The sequence below is a fragment of the Cottoperca gobio genome, chromosome 19, assembly GCF_900634415.1.
Source record: "Cottoperca gobio chromosome 19, fCotGob3.1, whole genome shotgun sequence".
Classification (NCBI taxonomy): Eukaryota; Metazoa; Chordata; class Actinopteri; order Perciformes; family Bovichtidae; genus Cottoperca; species Cottoperca gobio.
In genome coordinates, this window is record NC_041373.1 from 12,868,293 (window position 1) to 12,887,742 (window position 19,450).

The 19,450-nt window shown below is 40.0% G+C and overlaps 2 protein-coding genes across 4 annotated transcripts; one reads left to right on the forward strand and one right to left on the reverse strand.

The window, feature by feature from the left end:
• Nucleotides 1–561: 561 nt before the first annotated feature.
• On the forward strand, nucleotides 562–5,516 carry becn1 (beclin 1, autophagy related). The gene is given in 13 exon segments (XM_029457025.1): nucleotides 562–714; nucleotides 915–1,047; nucleotides 1,137–1,201; nucleotides 1,630–1,688; nucleotides 1,862–1,952; nucleotides 2,111–2,247; nucleotides 2,449–2,515; nucleotides 2,517–2,644; nucleotides 2,747–2,893; nucleotides 3,091–3,240; nucleotides 3,772–3,832; nucleotides 3,935–4,077; nucleotides 4,492–5,516. Coding segments are annotated over 12 exon segments (1,344 nt in total). The 5' UTR covers nucleotides 562–714; nucleotides 915–920; the 3' UTR covers nucleotides 4,661–5,516.
• Nucleotides 5,517–5,700: 184 nt separating this feature from the next.
• LOC115024259 (serine/threonine-protein kinase tousled-like 2) lies at nucleotides 5,701–18,051 on the reverse strand. Of its 3 annotated transcripts, none has more exons than XM_029455688.1 (21): nucleotides 17,535–18,051; nucleotides 16,103–16,197; nucleotides 14,578–14,649; nucleotides 14,025–14,097; nucleotides 13,838–13,875; nucleotides 13,535–13,627; nucleotides 11,885–11,992; nucleotides 11,110–11,202; nucleotides 10,537–10,647; nucleotides 10,171–10,307; nucleotides 9,922–10,074; nucleotides 9,177–9,243; nucleotides 8,919–9,016; nucleotides 8,762–8,843; nucleotides 8,535–8,626; nucleotides 8,286–8,375; nucleotides 7,801–7,970; nucleotides 7,420–7,558; nucleotides 7,119–7,230; nucleotides 6,899–7,006; nucleotides 5,701–6,738 (listed from the first exon to the last, which is right to left on the reverse strand). In XM_029455688.1, exons 2-21 carry the CDS (start codon nucleotides 16,193–16,195, stop codon nucleotides 6,565–6,567), a joined length of 2,103 nt encoding a protein of 700 aa, XP_029311548.1. In that variant the 5' UTR covers nucleotides 16,196–16,197; nucleotides 17,535–18,051; the 3' UTR covers nucleotides 5,701–6,564. The 3 variants fall into 3 exon arrangements, with proteins under 3 accessions (XP_029311548.1, XP_029311550.1, XP_029311549.1); XM_029455690.1 differs by lacking the exon at nucleotides 17,535–18,051 and adding an exon at nucleotides 14,178–14,370 and having other exon boundaries at nucleotides 16,103–16,155; XM_029455689.1 differs by lacking the exon at nucleotides 13,535–13,627.
• Between the last annotated feature and the right edge of the window lie 1,399 nt (nucleotides 18,052–19,450).

Consider the following 19,450-nt stretch of genomic DNA (forward strand, 5'->3'; position numbering starts at 1 on the left):
AATAACCATTAAAATTATATTTAAATGTATGTTTTATAGGCAACCAAACTTTTAATAGCCTGTAGATTCAGTAGCTTTAGCTTTAAAATTCCTCATAGTCACTTAAAACAAAGATTCTGACAATAAATGTGCATTTGTGAACATGATATTTGGCAAATGAGCGATTAAATTAACATGGTAGAATTGCACCTCAATATATACCAATTCTAAAAACACAAACTTTCTATTTTGTTCTATGTATTTCCATAATTTTGAATGACGTTGAACCTGGTATGACAAAAATCTCATTACAAACTACCTTGTGGAAGCATTAATATTTTCCTCATATTAAATGTCTAATGTTTTACCTTCAATCTTTTTAATTGTGTCAGTTCTTTTAAAAAATGTTTTGCCTCTTTATTAAACATTGTTTAACAGTAAGATATTTAGCAGTCAATCAATAAAAATATTAAAAGTAAATAAATGTAATTGAATAAATTTAAACTATATTAAATTTAATATAAAAAATATAGCATTAGTGTTTTTTTTTCCTCGTGACTTTTACACTTTTAGCATGACGTCACATCCGCCCAAAACAACAACAAGGAAGTGGAAAGAGAAGTCCCGAGGTGCAAAATGCAACAGTCACGCTAAATATGTTAGAAGGGATTTCTAATTTTCAACACGCGCAAATCAGGATTATTATGCAATAGTTTTTGTTCTTTGCAAGCGACAGTGAGTCCATGTTATTTGTGTACACCGTTGATGTATGTTACACTCGAGCTAGCTGCAAAGCTAATGTTTGCTAGCCATCTCTTTCGCAGTTTAGCCAAACAGCTATTTATATGTCTAGTTGTAATGCGTAATGTTGACCTTTAGACATGAACATTTCGCAGTTTACAGTGTGCTTTATGTCTGTACATATCTTCTTGTAGCTAGCGATGGAGGGCTCCAAGTCGTCGAGCACAACCATGCAGGTCAGCTTCGTGTGTCAGCGGTGCTGTCAGCCGCTCAAACTGGACACATCCTTCAATGTGCTCGATCGAGTCACAATCCAGGAACTTATTGGTATGCATACCCATAAGAATAAATAATTGGTGCTGTGAAATGTACGTAACGTTTGCTCCATGTTTCATGTATCCCTCTCTCCTCCTCAGCTCCGTTGGTCACGGTGACCCCCGGCAAACAGGCGGACAGCACTGAGGGGGAGACGGCACCAGAGGTAGGTACAGCATAATATATCCAGTAGCCTGTAGTAGTAGACTGTCAGCAACATACAGCACAATATTACACTGAATGTGACTGCAAATTACTGAAATTCATGTAGGTTATTGTGTTGTGCAACTACTGTCACCATCAACCCACCTTTCTTGTTCAGTTAGCCCCTATATCCACTCTCTATGGGCATATGAAAGTTATGTGATGAAACAGTTTTAGGAACAAGATAACAGACTGATGAGATAACACAGTGGCATCAGGGAAGCTTAGTGTTGTGACCTGATAATACTGGCATGTACAACAAAAGCATGTATATAATATATTTCTATTTTTAAACCCAATCTAATCTGCTAGACTTTTAGAAAATGTAAGACTTAAGAAAGAAATTCAGCAAGAAGCATGTTTGATTCAGAGTTAAATCTTTCCTTCCAGGAGACCTTTGCAGAAAACAAGCAAGATGGAGTGTCAAGAAAATACATTCCTCCTGCACGGTGAGCGCTCAAGTCTTTTCATTCAGGAAATGAAAACAAATACTGATTACGATTTTAAATCTTTTGATTATCTCTTAGTTGAGCTATGTTCCTCTGTCAAATGAAGTGTGGATGGACTTGCAAATGCAGCACATTCTACAAAGTTGACTGAACTGCTGAATGTTGCCCTATAGGATGATGTCCACAGAGAGTGCCAACAGCTTCACACTGATTGGAGAAGCATCGGATGGTGGCACCATGGAGAATCTAAGTCGTAGATTGAAGGTAAAGCATACTTTCACGCAGCTGAAAGATGTAATTTATATTGTGTCAGTTTACTCTATAATAATAATATATAATATAATAATGTTATTTAAGTATGCCTGTGACCAAGCAGTTTGTTAGGGTGAATTTCTGGTTGTCTCTGATCCTATCCCACCCAGGTGACCAGTGACCTGTTTGACATCATGTCGGGCCAGACAGACGTAGACCACCCGCTGTGTGAGGAATGTACTGACACCCTGCTGGACCACCTGGACACGCAGCTCAACATCACAGAGAACGAATGCCAGAATTACAAGTGAGCTGGTGCACGACAAAGTGAAATTCCCCAGTGTGTCGGTTTTCAATCAAAGAGATGTTCAAAAGGCAGAAAATGCTGTCTTTGTTACTCGCTACAAATGTGGCTTGTACAAAAAAACACTTAAAGTGCTGATTCTGAATGTGTGCTAATGTACAGTATGTGTATGTAATGACGTATTGTTTGTGAACGTATTTTCAGGCAGTGCCTGGAGCTGCTGTCACACCTGCAGCTGGAGGGAGAGGAGACCCTGCTGGCAGAGCTGCAGTCAGCTGAAGGAGGCGGAGGAGGCTCTGGTCCAAGAGCTGGAGGAAGTGGAGGATCAGAGGGCTGCTGTGGCCCAGGATCTGACCCAGAGCAGGATCCACTCTCAGCAGCTGGACACGGAGGAGCTACAGTGAGTGTGACCCCAAGAGTGGTGTAACAGGTGACTGTGTTATATGCTAAATGAAAGAGCAGCTAACAGCTCAGTCTCTTTCCACTGCTTTGTGGCTAAAAGGTACCAGAAAGAGTACAGCGAGTTTAAACGGCAACAGCTGGAGCTGGATGATGAGCTGAAGAGCGTTGACAACCAGATGCGTTACTGCCAGATTCAGCTAGATCGCCTGAAAAAGACCAACGTATTCAATGCCACATTTCACATCTGGTATAAACACATGCACTCACACACACACACACACACACACACACACACAAATGATGTTGTGTTTGTTAGGAATAGATAATTTGCTTTTCTGTCGAGCAATCAACCGCGACTGGGCAAATATTTGAGAAAGCGCCTCCAGGACAAAAATGAATCGATGCCCATTGAATCTGAATTGTTTTGTTTCTCTTCTTATCCAGGCACAGCGGACAGTTTGGTACCATCAACAACTTCCGTCTGGGTCGACTCCCCAGCGTCCCAGTGGAGTGGAACGAGATCAACGCAGCCTGGGGGCAGACGGTGCTGCTGCTGCACGCTCTGGCCAACAAAATGGGGCTGCACTTCCAGAGGTACTCACACACACACACACACACACACACACACACACACACACACACACACACACACACACACACACACACACACACACACACACACACACACACACACACATTACTATTTGCTTGTATTCAGAATTGAATTACATTTAAAATGTGTTTTTCAGTGGAATCTTGTCAACAATGTAGCTCTTTCTTTTTAAACAGTTACACAACAACTTTCTTGATTTTTAAATTGTATTTTTTATTGTAATTATTTTCTATTTTATGTAATGATCTTTATTTGTCTTTTGCCCTCTTACACTTTTCCAGTCCCACTAATAAGGACTATTTTAACCCATCTTCCATGTCCACACCAAAAATGTTTCCGTCATTTAGACTTATTCAGTGCTATTGTATTTGTGCATTTGATTTTGATTTTCTGTTGCGTTGTTGTTTTATTTTTCCTCAGTCGTTCACAATTATTGGATCTCTTAAGATTTGATTACAAATATTGTGCAAGTCAAACGCAAAGTTAAGCTCAAACAACACTTCTCTCTTCAGATATCGTCTTGTCCCATACGGAAACCACTCATACTTAGAGTCACTGACAGACAAGTCCAAGGTAATACAGACCGTATTTACATTCTCAGCCCTCCCATCATATTTCAACGATCCTCCAGGCTCCAATCCTGCCCTTCTTTTTCTGTCCTGTGTGTGTGTCCAGGAGCTTCCTCTGTACTGCTCAGGAGGCCTGAGGTTCTTCTGGGACAATAAATTCGACCACGCCATGGTGGCCTTTCTGGACTGTGTCCAGCAGTTCAAAGAGGAGGTGGAGAAAGGAGACACTGGCTTCTGCCTTCCATACAGGTCAGATACCCGCACACCAGTTCTATGTGTACATTTATCTTTGTGCTCAATGACATTAACTCGGACATCACTGCAACCATTTCAGATGATGTAAAAATTCATTAAGTTTGATGGCAAATCCTCAACCATTACCTTGATTTATTGTAGAGGAGCTGAGGCAACTAAAGGGATGTTTTGCTGTATAAACCTTTGAGTTATTAAAGCATTGCCTCCAGTACAACATTTATATAAATATATACAGTATGGACTTTACACTTTGTACCACATACTTTGAAGTTTTGGGTTGTTCTTTTAGCGTACATGTCAAAAGCACGTACACTAATGTGCCTACTATCTATATGATGCCATATTATTATATTGACACCAGGCCTTATGTGATGACTGTAATTGATATTTTTTTATTCCACGTCTCAGGATGGATGTAGAGAAGGGCAAGATCGAGGACACGGGGGGCAGCGGCGGCTCCTACTCCATCAAAACTCAATTCAACTCTGAGGAGCAGTGGACCAAGGCGCTCAAGTTTATGCTCACCAACCTGAAGTGGGGACTGGCCTGGGTCACCTCGCAGTTCTACAACAGATAAACTTTCTGGACAATGCCTTGTGATTTTTAGTCTTCTGCCCCTCTGATGAATGGATTTCGTGTGAATCTTATTACTTTACTTGGCCAAAGGAAAATAAATGGTTATGTGTGCACCATTTTTGCAAGTCTTTTCAGGAGAAGCATGGAGCCAAGTTCTTGATCTTCAGTCTAGATGGTTTGTGTTTTTACAAAAGGGGGATAATTGTGCTGCAAAAGTGGAGTTTATAAATTGCAGTCCCACTTTGGAAGCGGTAAAGACAGGCACAGGTTGCAGTCACGTCCCTCAAAGCAAGCGAGATGAGATAACGTGTTCGTCTTGTCGGTTAATTTTTATCGTCTGCTTCACTAATTAATATCCGTCTTTTTCCTCTGAAGAGCTGACGTCGCATTAAGACGACTTCACACTCCCTCAGACTAGAATGTAATTTAAAAGAAATCTTCGCCAAATCCACTTCTAACCACTTTATCAAGTTCAAGGTTTCCTTGCTATCCTGTTGCACTGCACACCTTTTTGAAGTCACTGTGTAACTTTCTCCACAGAGAGAAACAAAGTTTGTCAATGTCCCAATTATATAAGCTGTAAGAGCGTGATGTGATAATTATGTTCAAGGTCTGATCTTTACTAGATTAACACTGTTTAGTATTCAACAAGTGTCAGTATTTCATTAACCTCGAATGCAGTTATCACGTTTGCCGGTTACATACATGCGTTGCAGGTAAACTGTTGTATTTAGAGGCACGTTGATACAGCTGTGTTCATACTCTGCACCATCACATTAGTTTGTCTCTTTTAGATATGACGGATACTTCTAATGGTGGAATTTGAGTTAATAAAACGTTTGATGCTGTGAAAAACATCTGGCGTGGAGTTTCTTATAGATTAAATGTACATTGACACATTCATGTAATTACATCATGGTATACTAATGGCAACAGCTGAATAAATATGGGAATTGGTAGAGAAAACAGGGCACCCCTTTAGTATTTGTGTAATTAACAATAAATTAGTATTATTTTCCCAAATGAAGTTGAGACATCACATAGTTAACCAAATGTTTTTTAATGGTTTCATAATTATTTCTGTTGAATCTCATCACAACACTCACTCAGTCAGCCCCCCTATAAGGTTAACACAAACATTAGAGGGGGGTAATTACATTTTTCATGGAAAAATATGGACTTAATTAAAAAATAATAAACTGACTTCCAGTTATCCAGTAAAATATTTAAAATAGGTTAAAACCAGTTACTTTTCCCAGAATCAGTCCTCTTCTGTGCCAAGTCATTAATGAACCTCTAATGGTGCCATTTCTACAAGGCAGGCCTTGGACTTTGGTCATCAGTCATTCCTTATTACATGTAGGACCCCTTCCTAAAAGTCCCAGGTTCAAACCTATAGGGATATATATTAAAAGCTGACCACTCACGTTCTGAAAAATAGTTTGATAGATAGATTTCAAGCAGAATGGGATGAAATTTCATTAATACTTTTTCTTCTAAACCTTCCAGAGTACAGGCAGGGGATCCTACACACATGGCGTACTTCTCAGCCTGTGAGTTGTGCAATTTTTCGGGTGCTTTGACTATTTATCATGTAAGAAAGCCCCTTGAAATGAGCCAAAGGTTTTGTTAGTGCATGCATATAGGCAAATCTTTGGGTTCTACTGAGCCCACAGCCACAGACTGGCCCTTCCGATTTAGCACTTGGATGATGGTGGTGGGCACACTTACTACTACATCACCACATCATCCATCCTTTTGGTTCCATTCACACTTTTAGGATCCCTACATCCCATCATGCTCTCTCACAATCAAGAGAGCAAAGGAGGAGATTCATCAAGTGTGTAACGTCTCCGCGTGGCTTTGTCCTCACTGGGGTTTTATTCCAGTTTCTTTCAGCTTGCTTCAGTTGGAGGCACTGCTGCTGTAGCAGCCGGAGGTGGAGGGAAGAGGAGGTGCCTGAGGTGTGCTGCTGGCCAGGGCTTTACGAATATGGGGCATTAAGAAGGGGTCGTTGGCCAACTGCAGCACATCCACACGGTCCTCCTTGTGATAAGCCAGGCAGCGTCGAATGAAGGCCTATGAAAAATGGAAAGAGGGGAAACGAACGGACTCATTATTTCTGCACCAACTTCCACTTTTTTCTTTAATGGGCCTTTAACACCGTGTTTAAATGTATAACGTTTATCGAGGAAAGTGCAGTGAGTTTATAGCTGTTTAGGAGAGACGAGTACCACACCTTTGCTTCTGGGGTGACCACAGGTTTGGGGGGGAACTGCACCTCAGTGGCTTTTAAAATCGTGTTTTCTTGAAGGATATCCTGCTGCGACTGGTTGTGACCGAACGGCTGGAAAAAGACAAAAGGGAGACGGTTACAGCTTACTTTCAACTTTCACATCGATTTAAAAAAAACAATCTGACAACTAAGTCCCTGTTGAAGAACGCAGGTTAGTGGTTACCTTGCGTCCATACAAGCTCTGGTAGAAGATGACCCCTACTGACCAAACATCCACCTTGTTGGATATTTTTGGGGGCTCCTTGCCCATGACAAAGCACTCAGGAGGCAGGTACCTGTGAACCACCACATCACAACATGACATTAAAACAAGTTTTCATCTACATGTTCCGTCTGTGCAATTCTTCTGAACGAAGATGTGAATTCTATTAGCAACGTTTCACTCAGAAGACTCTCTGCTACAAACTTGTGAAGCCATATTTGTTGCTTGGTTGCTAAATGTGCTGAAATGTGTCTCTATGTACCAGTAGGTCCCTGCTCCTTGTGACGTCAGTTCCATGCCATCTGCAGAGTTGTAGCTGTCATCATCCATGATCTTGGACAGGCCAAAGTCAGTGATCTTAATCTCTCCACAAGCTGTGCCATTAACTAACAGGATGTTTCCTAAGATCAGAGCAGTAAACAGTTAACACAACATTTAATTACAAACATAAGACTGTAAACAGCCTTTTCTGAGGAATATATACGTTTTTCTCTACGCTCACACACACGTACATATATTTATCTTAATTACAACCCGACACCGTTTTTGATTGTAAGTCTACAGGCTACAGAATAGAGCTGCTTTTCACTAATCTGTAACTTTATGGCAAATTGCAAATTGCAAATGCAAACTGTGGCAATACCGGGCTTGAGGTCGTAGTGGATGATGGGTGGGCGAATGTGGTTGAGGTACTTGAGGGCGTTGACAATCTGCATGACGACAGAGCGGCCCTCCTTCTCAGTCATCAGCTTATTCTGCTTCAAATAGAAGTCCAGATCGTTGCCATCACAATACTCCAGCACTGTGCAGAACCTGTCATCCAACATATTCAAAACAGTTCACTCAGAGGTCATCAATTATCTGGAGTCAAGTTTTATAGTCAATGCAAAACATATATTCACGGCCTGCTGCGTCCGAAAACAACACTACGAGAGCGATGTGAGAGTGAACTAAAAGAGCAAAGTCGCGCACTGGCTATAAAGCTATAAACTGTCCTTCTAAAAAATATATATTATAGTTGCTTTAAAGAGTTTCCTTGTTTTTATAATATAATAATAATGTGATGTCAAGCACTTACATGTGGCACATACTCTACACATACACCTTTATGTAGGACGATTCACTTACGAGCCTGTGTCGAGAGAGAAATAGTCGTAGAGTTTGACTATTCTCGGGTGGTCCAGTTCTTTGTGGATTCTGTACTCTCTACAGGCGTGTCTGAAAAGACATAAACCTTTTAAAACATCACAACTAAAAACATTCAAAGACAGTTTGAAGACAAGCTTGAATGTTCCACGCATTTCATTATAGATCAAAACGTTTCCAACGATGCAAAGAAAGAAAGAGCAGGCGCGGTGAACGGAGGTTCAGACTCACTTGTGGTAGTTCTGCTTCTTCTCCTCCCTCCAGTTCTTGTTGAGTTGATGGATTTTAATGGCCACATATCTTTGCTCTGACAAATCAAAAGCCTGCAAAAAAACCATTACACATCAACACACAGTCAGAGCGACAATACCACCCTCAACTATGTTATTCAAAAAGACCCGGCCATAGTTAAAAAGATTATAAACTGGTGCTCTTTGAATGGAAGTCTAGATGCTTACCTTGAAAACTTCACTGAAACCACCTCTTCCGAGTAAATGTAAGAGCAGATATCGGTCGTTCAGCGTGGGTTGGTCTTTAAATCTACAGAAGAAGACTTTCTTAAAACCTTTTTTCAAACTGCACAAGATGATGTTAGAGTGAGATGATGATACGTACTGCGAGTTGTCTTCGTTAAGGATTCTCTTCAGCTCCCGAATGTGCAGGTTTCTCACTCGCTCCAAATGCTCCAGTTCAGACTGGATCTCTGCTTCTTCCTGCACACAACCACACAAAACCCATCATCCACCCCAAACCTTGATAAAAGGGGAACAGGTGAGAATAGTACTAGGTCTCTAGGTTACTGGGTCGTAACAGGTCCAGGAAAGGAAAATATCAAAAACAAAGAAGAAACCGCTTTAATTGGTGAAGCGTTACCTTTTTTAGATGACCAATTCGAAGTTTGAAAATCTCCTCTTGCTCATGGTATTCTGCCAGTGACAACCTGTGTGGGATAAAGTGTGAGAAAGAAAGAACACTTACAAAGCTATTCACTTACTTCAGATACTATGAAAAAGTAAAGAACAGGTGATATATTTGAGAACATGAATCAGTACTTTAGAATTGGAGTGCAGCCTTTAAAAAAGGGACAGTTCACCCCTACATTTAATTTGTTTTGGTGCGAGTGTTTGGCTGTAGAGATGTCTGCCTTCTCTCAAATATAATGGAACTATTTTCTCTCTACCTGACTAACTACACCCGCCTCTCGTCCATGACTAGATGCACGATTGCTTCGGCGCGGCGATACCGTTGGCGGGTGTAGTTTGGTAGAAAGAAAATAGTTCCTACATGAAACTGCACACAACAAGGTCTGTGGATTATCTCGAGTAACCGGGTCATGATTTCTGGAAAGAGACTTTGCTGTTGAGTTTTTCAGATGTATTTTTTTGAGTGCCATCTAGCTCCATTATATTCGAGAGTCATATATACGGACGTTATCTGCAACACCTGGCAACTCGCACCGAAAACAATCTAGATTGATAAAGAGCACAACGGGTAAGTAAACTGTCCCTTTATGATCAGAAAACAATACAATTGTTAGCTACACTACAACATTAATTTCTGCCCTATTGTGTACTTTGGGCTGCTCCAAGTGAAACATCTAACATCTTTGTAATCTTACGCTTCGCTCTCCTGCCCGTTGCTCCGGCTCTTTCGCTTGTTCTGTTCGAGGCTGGGTGGAAGTGTCTGGGCCATGGAGGGAGGTTTCCGCTTTCCCAGCAGCTTCCTCTGCCTCTCAATGTCCTCCCGCTGCGAGTTGACTCGCTCTTGCTGCCTAGAACATGTAAGAACAATCTAGTGTGAACACCCTTGCATGCAGTATGGACAAAATGCAAACATACTGTGTGTTTGTGCCTATCTGCATGCTGACTTGATGAGGTTCTGGAAGGCATATCCATCTGTCCACTGCTCAGTGAAGGAGGCTCCATGCCGCACGGTGGTGAAGTGGCCCAGACGCAGGCGGTCCTGCATGCTCTTGTCCCTGCAAGCCATCTTCTCCTGCTTTGACTACAAAAAAAAAAAACTGGCTTAGTTTTGAGGATGTAAAGAACCCAAAATCATCACCAGAAAACATTTAACCAGTTATAAGTAAGACGGGTCAAGTCATCAGATGTATAAATAATAAAAAGAAAAACAATTTCTTTAAATTCTTTATCATTTTTTGGAAATACCAATTTACCAACGTAACTGTATCAGTCTCTTTCAAGTTAACATATTTATGCACATGTGTACCCACCTTCTCAATCAGGAGCTTTTTGCTCATAGTCACACACTTGTTAAGGCGTTCCTTGTAGCGCTCCAGCATCTTCTGCTGCTCATCTACCTGCCGCCTCAAGTCACAGTTAGCCTGCCAAAACACACATCATCACTCTGACATCTAATTATTATTATAACAAGGATTCAAGGCTGTTTTTGCACTAAAACTGACACGATGCAAAAACTATCAGTGTATCAGCTTGGTTTGCTGACATTTCCACCTAATTTAATTTAAGCAACAAGGGCATTTGAAAGTTAACGAGAAACATCCCTCATAATAAGCTGCAAGCAGACCGGTGCAGGTAACTACTGGGGTTGTTGTGACGAGTGGTAGCACATTTGTCTAGATTGTGAAGTGATTATCAAGGACATTTGTGAATTGGTCCAATTTTATACATTTATATTTAGACATGTCCCTGATTGTGTGACATTATTAATAACATTATTATAAAATGATAACTACTCTGCAGCTCTTTCACACGTTTCAAATGCTCCAGTCTAAGTTCAACTCACCAGATTTTTAAGATAGATTTTAAATATTTCCTTATCTCACCCTCAGCAGGTCGTCTATCCTCCCCTCTTTTTTCTCCAGATCAGAGTTCTTGTCCTTCTCCAGTGCCGTCAGTTTCAGCAGCGTCAGTTCTGACTGGAGGAAAGAGGGCAAAGACAACAACAAACAATTAACATCTCACCCACTCAAGTTATGCTGACACCCGTTGGGCCGGCCATTAACAAAACACACCATCACTTTAAATGCATCAATCATACGTCGGTGTCTTAAGTATTAGACATGTATTCACAATGTTGACCTTTAATTAGGCCAATTAGTGTACTTTGCTAAGGATAGCTGGAAGTGTGACGCATATGCTCCAAGTTTGTTTTTGTACATAACACCTACAAACTTATTGTGTTGGAGGAGTAAACAAGATATGACTTTGCTGCCTTCATGGCCGTATCAATATTGTAAAATAAATGTTTTCTCAATTGGTTTTATCTGGTTAAGTAAAAGGTTAAATAAGTCTTGTGTCAGATGAATGCGTGTGGGTTGCTAGGGCCTTTCAAATTCTGACCTTTAGTTATTGCACACACATCTTGGTAAATCTTTTTAATAGCAGAACAAGGTGTGAAGTTGCGTCAAGTTTAGTCAAACTCAACAAAGCCACTTTTCTCTCAGTGCAAAGAAAGGTGAAGTAAAATAGGTTCATGTAAAAAGTAAATGTATGAGCCAGAATTAAAGGCTGCCTCAACCAAACAAAAGTGCTTCAAACAATGTGACTGAGAATATACTAAAAAGCAAAAGTGGAGATCCAGGCCAGTCAGTCAGCTACCTGGATGGCTTTGTGTGAGCAGGAGAGTGTGGGGGCTGTCTTCACAGAGCTGCAAGATGAAGAGTCTGTGTGGGCTGAGCCTGTGGACGAAGGACTGCCTTGTTGATACTGCATTCCAGAGAGACAGAAAAGAGAGAACGGTTGAAAGACACAGAGGTTAAAACATAACAGTTATGTAATAAAGACAAAATAGGGAGATTATAAAATAGCTGAAAAGAACAAATACTGTAGCTATTAAGAGGAAGAACATTGTCTCACTCTTTTGCCAAGTATTCTAAAGGGCATTTTAAATGTCTATTAGTGATAAAAACTGCATACAATAGTTAATATATTCGGTAAGATTGCAGGACAACAACACAATGACATGACATTGCTTTATGATACCCGAGTGACTAGGAAAGAGCAGGTAATTATAAAGTGCTGTACAATCTGGCTTTTTAGTGAACATATGTTGATGCCGGTATTAACAGTATTTTTGAGACAGACGTGCCGGTACATCTGCTCTACACGGGCCTTTCATAAACCAAATTCTAATCTGCTGTTTCCCAGGAGAATTCTGGAAAAACTACTTTACATAAAACTGATAAACAACTTGCTCATCTGCACACTAAAGATTGCCAATTAGAGATCCATCAGAAATGAAAAATCTCATTTAAATCAGAAACTAATATCAAATGTGGATATTTCCAGCGTTTGTATGTTTTAGATCCTATCAAACTGAATATCGTTCAGTAAAATATCTCTCATATAAAAGACATCACCTCAGACTTTGTGAAGCATTTTTTACTATTTTCTGACATCTTATAAACCAAAAGGTTAATTGAGAAAACAAGCGGCAGGTTAATCCATAATGATAATAATTGTTAGTTGCAGTAATATTAATTATTATAAGGCCCTGTTTAGACACACTTTAGCAGTGTGTGGAAAAAAAGAGCCCTGTTGCTGTAAGATAATGTTTAGTTGATCGTGAACAAGGTTTTTTTAGTTATGATGAGGAAAGATGTTATCTTAACACAAGATGAATGAAAATGGTAGGTGAAGGGATTCTTAGTTAGATAAATATATCCTCATCAACAATCACTACAAATTTGAAGGCGCATGCACCAATAATGTATACAGTGTCCTGCTGTACCGCTCCCTGCCTTACATGCCAGCTCATTGTGACACATGACATGACACACCCGCACTGAAAACATTAACATTAGCTAGTCAGTTTATTCTACATTTGATCCTTCCAGTTAATAAATACAACACGCACTCAGCTGATCTGTCAGAGGTACAACTAAATTAACAGACTCACTCCATGCTTCTTTTAATTTTCAGTTAAAGTCAAACTAGAGGAAAACATATCAGTAACAGAATCTTAAAAAAACGTCCTAGGTAAAGGATTGTTTTATCACTTCCACTGGCTGAACGCATCCAGATAAACCAAAGACATGTCTATTAAATTAATTAGACTTGGTATAACAAAACTAAATCTTAGCGATACATGCCTCTCCAGCCCTGTCCAACCAAGAGGATACCGATGCCGAGATAATAGACAAAGACCCACCAACAGATGAATTGGCTAAAGATTAAACAGCTGGTAAACCAACTGATGAAAGAGAGGTAAAGCAGAATAGGACTATGGAGATGGATGCTGGTGCTCACCAGAGGATTAAACAGTGAGTGCTGTGGAGAGGAGCGCACCAGCATGGGGATGCCCCGGGCCGGACTGGTGCCTGAGCCGCAGCTACCAGCAAACTGGCCACAGGGCAGTTGACAAGAGTGTGAAAACAAGACAGAAAGAAAGAAGACAGAGTTGTTATTTAGGAAGAGTGTGATGAAGGACCATTACTGGCACAGTCGGAACGTGAGGGTGAAGACATCACACCGAAGTTTGGGAGTGAATTGAAACAATGCACAGCAGAGTGGCCAGAATGCAAAATTCAGTCACTAGGACTAAAAACTCACCTCAAAATAATCACTTATTTTTTGGCCTCTCCCTTTTCCTACAAAAAAAAACAGGACAGGTAGAAGTAGTGAGAAAATGTAATCATTTGATGCTATACTATGTTCCTAAGCATATTTCGGAGTATAAGGAGCAGTTTCTGTTGGAAAGGGCAATGCTCTGTGAGTAAGTAGGATATGCAGTACTTACCCTGGCTGTTGCTGTCATATATGTCTCCCTTTCTCTTCCTCCTTCTCTGGTCATTGGACTTCTTCTCTGGTGTCTGACATGAACAGAAACATGAACAAATTAAGTCTGGCACCTTCAAGCTACTGTATACGAGTATAATTGTGAAAAACAAACCTTTGAACACAATGCAATACGATTAACGGCAGCTTCTTTTCTGGCTTCAGTGTTTAGTGTATTGCCTCGGGGTGTTTATGGTGTGTCTGGCACTTTTCATACATAGAACCTTCGATTTTTATGCGTTTGGCCTGGTGAAATATCCAAAGTGTTTTCCAGCTTTTTTCTAAATTCATGCCTCACCCTCCTGTGTCTATGAGTAAGTGAGAACAGAAAATGCATGAATGGATGAATCACACACACACTGTATCCAATTGTTAGCATCCACCACTATAAACACAAAACTTGACCACTTGTCCAAATCAAAAACAATCACTAGAACCCTAAGCCAGGAAGTGCACAAATGGTCACATGGCCTGCAGATGAGTGCACAGTCACTTGTCATTTTCCCCACACCAACCTCCAGTTCCCTGTCGCTGAGTGATCCCGCGCTGCACACAGACTGGTTGGATGATTCGCTGTTGGCTGAACTCTGGAAAACAGAACACACACACACATTAGACCTCATTAATGGCATGTGCTACTCTGGTAAGTAGATCCTTGTGAGTATAACTGGAAATTACACATATAAGATATTTACATTACAATTACTAGTGAAAATGCCACAGTCCAGTGTATGCTGAAAAGTGGATGGTGTACTCATATAGACCAAAGAGGGATGGTGGCCTCTCATGAGGCCTGTTGAAGTTAACTAACAAATGAAAGTGAAGATTTCCACTCATCTTCCCTATCTGACGAACAATGCTAACTGCCGGGCATTCACCTTTACAATTGTGATACAATTTACTTCAGATTTCAAGCCCTTTTACTCTGATGACATTTTTCTTTATTTTTCAATACTTGAATATTATTTTTGCAGGAAATTCAGCACATGCATCCAACAGTTATAGCTCTAAAATGACTGTCATTAAACTAAGACGCTAAGCTAGGACGCTACAATGGGCGTATAATATACATTCCCCTGTAAATCTGCAAATCTTGAGATCACATCCACTTAGTAGAATTATCAGTTGCTAATAGCCAGCGGCACAGTCTGAAGAGACTAAGAAGAAACAGCAGGCGATTTGGTGCAGGAGGCTAATGCTTTTCAGGCTAGCTGTCATTCTGTTGCTCAAGGTCACAGAGCAAAGAAATGTTCTTATTTCTTCTCTTACCATATACACTATACATATTCATTATAACGTCTTGAAAATGTACTGTAGTCAGCATACACGCAGCCTTAAATCATTCACACTCCAATACCACAGTGAGCAGGCCTAACAATTCATCTCAGATCACACTACAAGCTGGAGCAGGAATGATAGTGATTGCTTTCTCAGGGGTTGCCATTTTGTCAAATGCACACCCACACCCACACACACACACACACACACAGTAATACACAGTTCAAGAGCAGGGTTGCAGCAAAGCACCGAGCCAATGCTGGGAGCTTCAGCTGCGCTGCCATTTCAGTGTCACTAGTATCCACTGAAACAAAGAGCTACTGGCCAGCTCCCATGTCAGCCAAGACAGAGCTTGTCTTGTTAAGCTTTCGCTCAGGGAGACAGGATCATTCCACTGAGGTAAACTCCTGAACACAGAGCATCATTCAATACTGGAAATAGAGAAGACTTCCAAGCTTTTCTTAGCTGAAGGACTAATAGAAGAGAGCTGAAGACTGCTCATATATGCATTCACACACAAATGACACTAGGCTGTGAGATATTTGCATGCAGGAAAAATGGCTAGCTACTCTTATGTATCTCCAAATCTCTTTCGGGTGATGAGAAGGAACCCTCATTTAAATTTCTCAAGAACAAAATACATTCAAGTCAACTCCTATTCATTTGCATCTCAAGTGTAACATCTGCACAAACAATCCGTACTAACTATAGCTGATTGTTTTGAGCATCAAAACAACTATAATGCTATTAAGAGATGTCAACCTTGGCCACACCAACTCCAGTGAAGCGAGCCTCAAGCAGTTCCTGCCTGCGTGGGTCCAGACTTATAGCCTGGCTGTGAAGTCCTTCCATCATGCCTAGAAAGAGAGACACAGTTAATGGAAATGTAATTTATGTGGACAAGCAGGGTTTGGTTATTGTCACACAAGAGCAGACTGGTCACATACATGAGGGAGTAGCACATTGGCTACCAATACCAAGCATGTAAAATATTATTTCTGAATGGTGCAGGTGACCTCACAATCTAGTCAATTTTGAGGCCACGGATCCTTGTTGAATCAGTATTTTCGACAGCCCACTGTCCAAAGTGAACTAGTGCTCAAAACAATGACACAAAGTGAACTAGTGCTCAAAACAATGACACAAAGTGAACTAGCCTTAGCTGAGAAACTAATTAAAATAAAAATATTGCAATTTCATTCTGTGGAAGAAAGCTGACAGGAAACAATGATTTAAATCCTTCATTGAAGAATTGCCCTGCATAACTCTTGAAATAACTAGTTAACAGGTAGAGTGGACACATAGCTGAATGTTGTAGTGTTATGGTTAGCTTACTTAAGATAACTGAAGTTTATAATTCCACCAGATGTAGCTGTGAAACTCCTGCATGGTACGATCCTATCAAATGCTATGAAAGGTGGATATTAAAAATGATACATTTACACAGAGACACATTAAGCAAAATGAACAAAAAATCTATTTTATATGGTTTTATTAATAACCATATGAAATGGCAGCGCACTACTTCCAAGTGCCATTAGGAGCTCCTCCATGACAGGGTATCCATCAAATAGCAATGGATTCATCTGATGGACATAAGCGACGTTTCATCGTCATGACAGTCACTCAAAAACAGACGAAAAAAACAAATACAAATATATATATATATATATATATATATATATATATATATATATATATATATATATATATATATATATATATATATATATATATATATATATATATATATATAATAATTTTGCCCAACAAGCCTGCCAACTTGTTTATCAAAACAATGTTGGCCAACGAGAACATGTAGCTTCATTTCAACTTTCATGACCAAGCAATAGTCTGAACTTTATTTAACTCAACCGATGTTTTAGCTAAATAGACTAAATGGCAGTTGATGGACAAACGTTTACAGTTATTGACTGACAAGAAGGCGTTGACTTAGCTAGTTAACGTTGTCAAATGCTATTATGCTTATCAAAATCTTGCGAACATTTTAAGAAAGAAAAGCAGCCATGCACTGTCACGTTATTAGGACTCAATTAAAAGTTTGGTTAATGGTAAAAGCGGCTAGGGTTAGCGGTTATACTAAATGACAGCCAAGGCTACATGGTAGGTTACCTAAATTAGCTCGCGTTAAGTTATCTAGCAAGCTAACGTTAACACTAGCTGCAAGTCTCACCTGGAGAACCCCTCGCAGTTTTCACAGTCACTCACAGCCCTAGAGAGGATGTTGTCCGTCCATCTGGTGACAGCAAACTGCTTAACAGCTGTCAGACATCTCAAATAAAGTTGTCCGGATTGAGTTATCCATGTATAGTTATTTCTAATTCAGGGACGACATCTGTTAGCTTAGCTAATGCTAGCTAAGGAGAGTAGTGTTGCTGGCTCCTGCCGGTGTCATCCGGACAGGAGGCCCTGATCCTCGGGGTTTCCTCGTCCGTCTTGTTGCCCTCGCACGGGCAAACCTGGAGCTGTCAACGCTCTGAAGCCTCTTTGCAAGTGTTGTCACATTTCTGCTTCACTCGGGCTTTCTATTGTCATCAACGAGCGATGTAGCGTTCACACAGGGAGAAGTTCCGCCACCTTGTTAGAGTCCATTCTTTAAATGTTAATTAAAGATCATTACCCCCCTGCAGCAAGACCGCCGAGGGCTCCAGGGAGAGATTTAAATGATGCGTCCTATGCGCTTGTTTAACAGATAATGTAAACTGCTGGTCAGAACAAACTGACAGGATACAGTAGGCGAGGCTGGTAATCCAATGGGCACTGTCTGGGGCCCCTAGAGCTCCAGGGGCCCCAAAAGGTCCCAGATTTATTAGTGGTGATTTGACAAATCATGACTTCTGTATGACTAAAGCCTTAATCATTACTAATGCAGAATTCGTTATTTAATCATAGACTGTAAGGATTTAATGCATGAATTTATAGGCTAGTCTATGTATCAGGAATTCATTTTGTTTGCTATTAATTCAAGCATTAAAACCATAATTAGTCATTAGTTATTAATTGCTTAACCATGTGTTTTGTAACCTTATTATAAGGTGCCTTCCTGTTTGGTAAAACTTGATGAATTAATATCCTTTTTAAAATAACTTTTGTCTTATCACAAGACAAATCATGCCAAATAAGAGGAAGCAGCCACTCCTTGATGAAAAATGTAGCTGTATGTTATAACCTTCCTCCGCCCACAGGACGACATCTAAATGTCAAGCTTTTTCCCTACATTTCTGCTGCCTGTGCCATTTTACGCACATGGCACACCACCGATAACATCATTACTTTGTGAGGATACAAGGCTTTTTGTTTGCTTGGACTCAATAGCCTTAATCTGCAAGTATACTGCTCCGTGTACGAGGTATGAATGATTTGACATAGTTCAGCTTGTTGCCTATACTGGATTGGATTAGCATCAGGGAGCTATACTTGCAGTTTAAGTCCAGGAGGTGGAAGCACAGTATTGCAGACAAAAAGCCCTCACACTCAGGTGAGTGTATTGGGGAAGCAGCACAATAATTTATATATAAATATGTAACTGTAATAATTTTAAACAAGTGTTTAAAATCTAGCTTTGTCTTTTGTAAATCCCTATAATTTAATGTGTAATTTGGAATAATTTCATTTGGTAATTAATAAAAACATCTACGCAAAACCCCACATTCTGCTCATAGATAAATTATTTTTATTTTATTTTTATTTTTATTATTATTATAGTGCATCCTGAGTATGCTGACTGTTGAACAAATCACCAACAGGCAGAAAAATGTACATGAAATATTGACAGTGCATAATAGTGTCACATTTTATTATTATGTGAACAATAACAATACTCCCTAAAATGTCATTCATTGGGAATAAAACGTCTCGAGATATTTTAGATTTTTTATTATCTAACTGAATAAACGTCCTCATTTCAAATGATGTTTTAGCCTTGCCGTTGTCTCGTCTCAAAACTGGACACTTTATGTGGTTGTAAAGTTCACCTCATTCGAAAGAATGACATAAAATATGACATATTTGTATTTTAGGTAGGAAAAACTATACACATGGGAGACAACACTTATCTTTCAGAGTCCACACAAGAAACTTCACCCGTTT

Coding starts and splice junctions, on each gene's coding strand:
- LOC115024259 (XM_029455688.1), bottom strand. CDS start 16,195: ATGATGGAAGGACTTCACAGCCAGGCTATAAGTCTGGACCCACGCAGG. Junction 13,876..14,024: donor ATATGACAGCAACAGCCAGG/GTAAGTACTGCA, acceptor TTTTTTTTGTAG/GAAAAGGGAGAGGCCAAAAA. Junction 8,844..8,918: donor CTTAACGAAGACAACTCGCA/GTACGTATCATC, acceptor CTTCTTCTGTAG/ATTTAAAGACCAACCCACGC.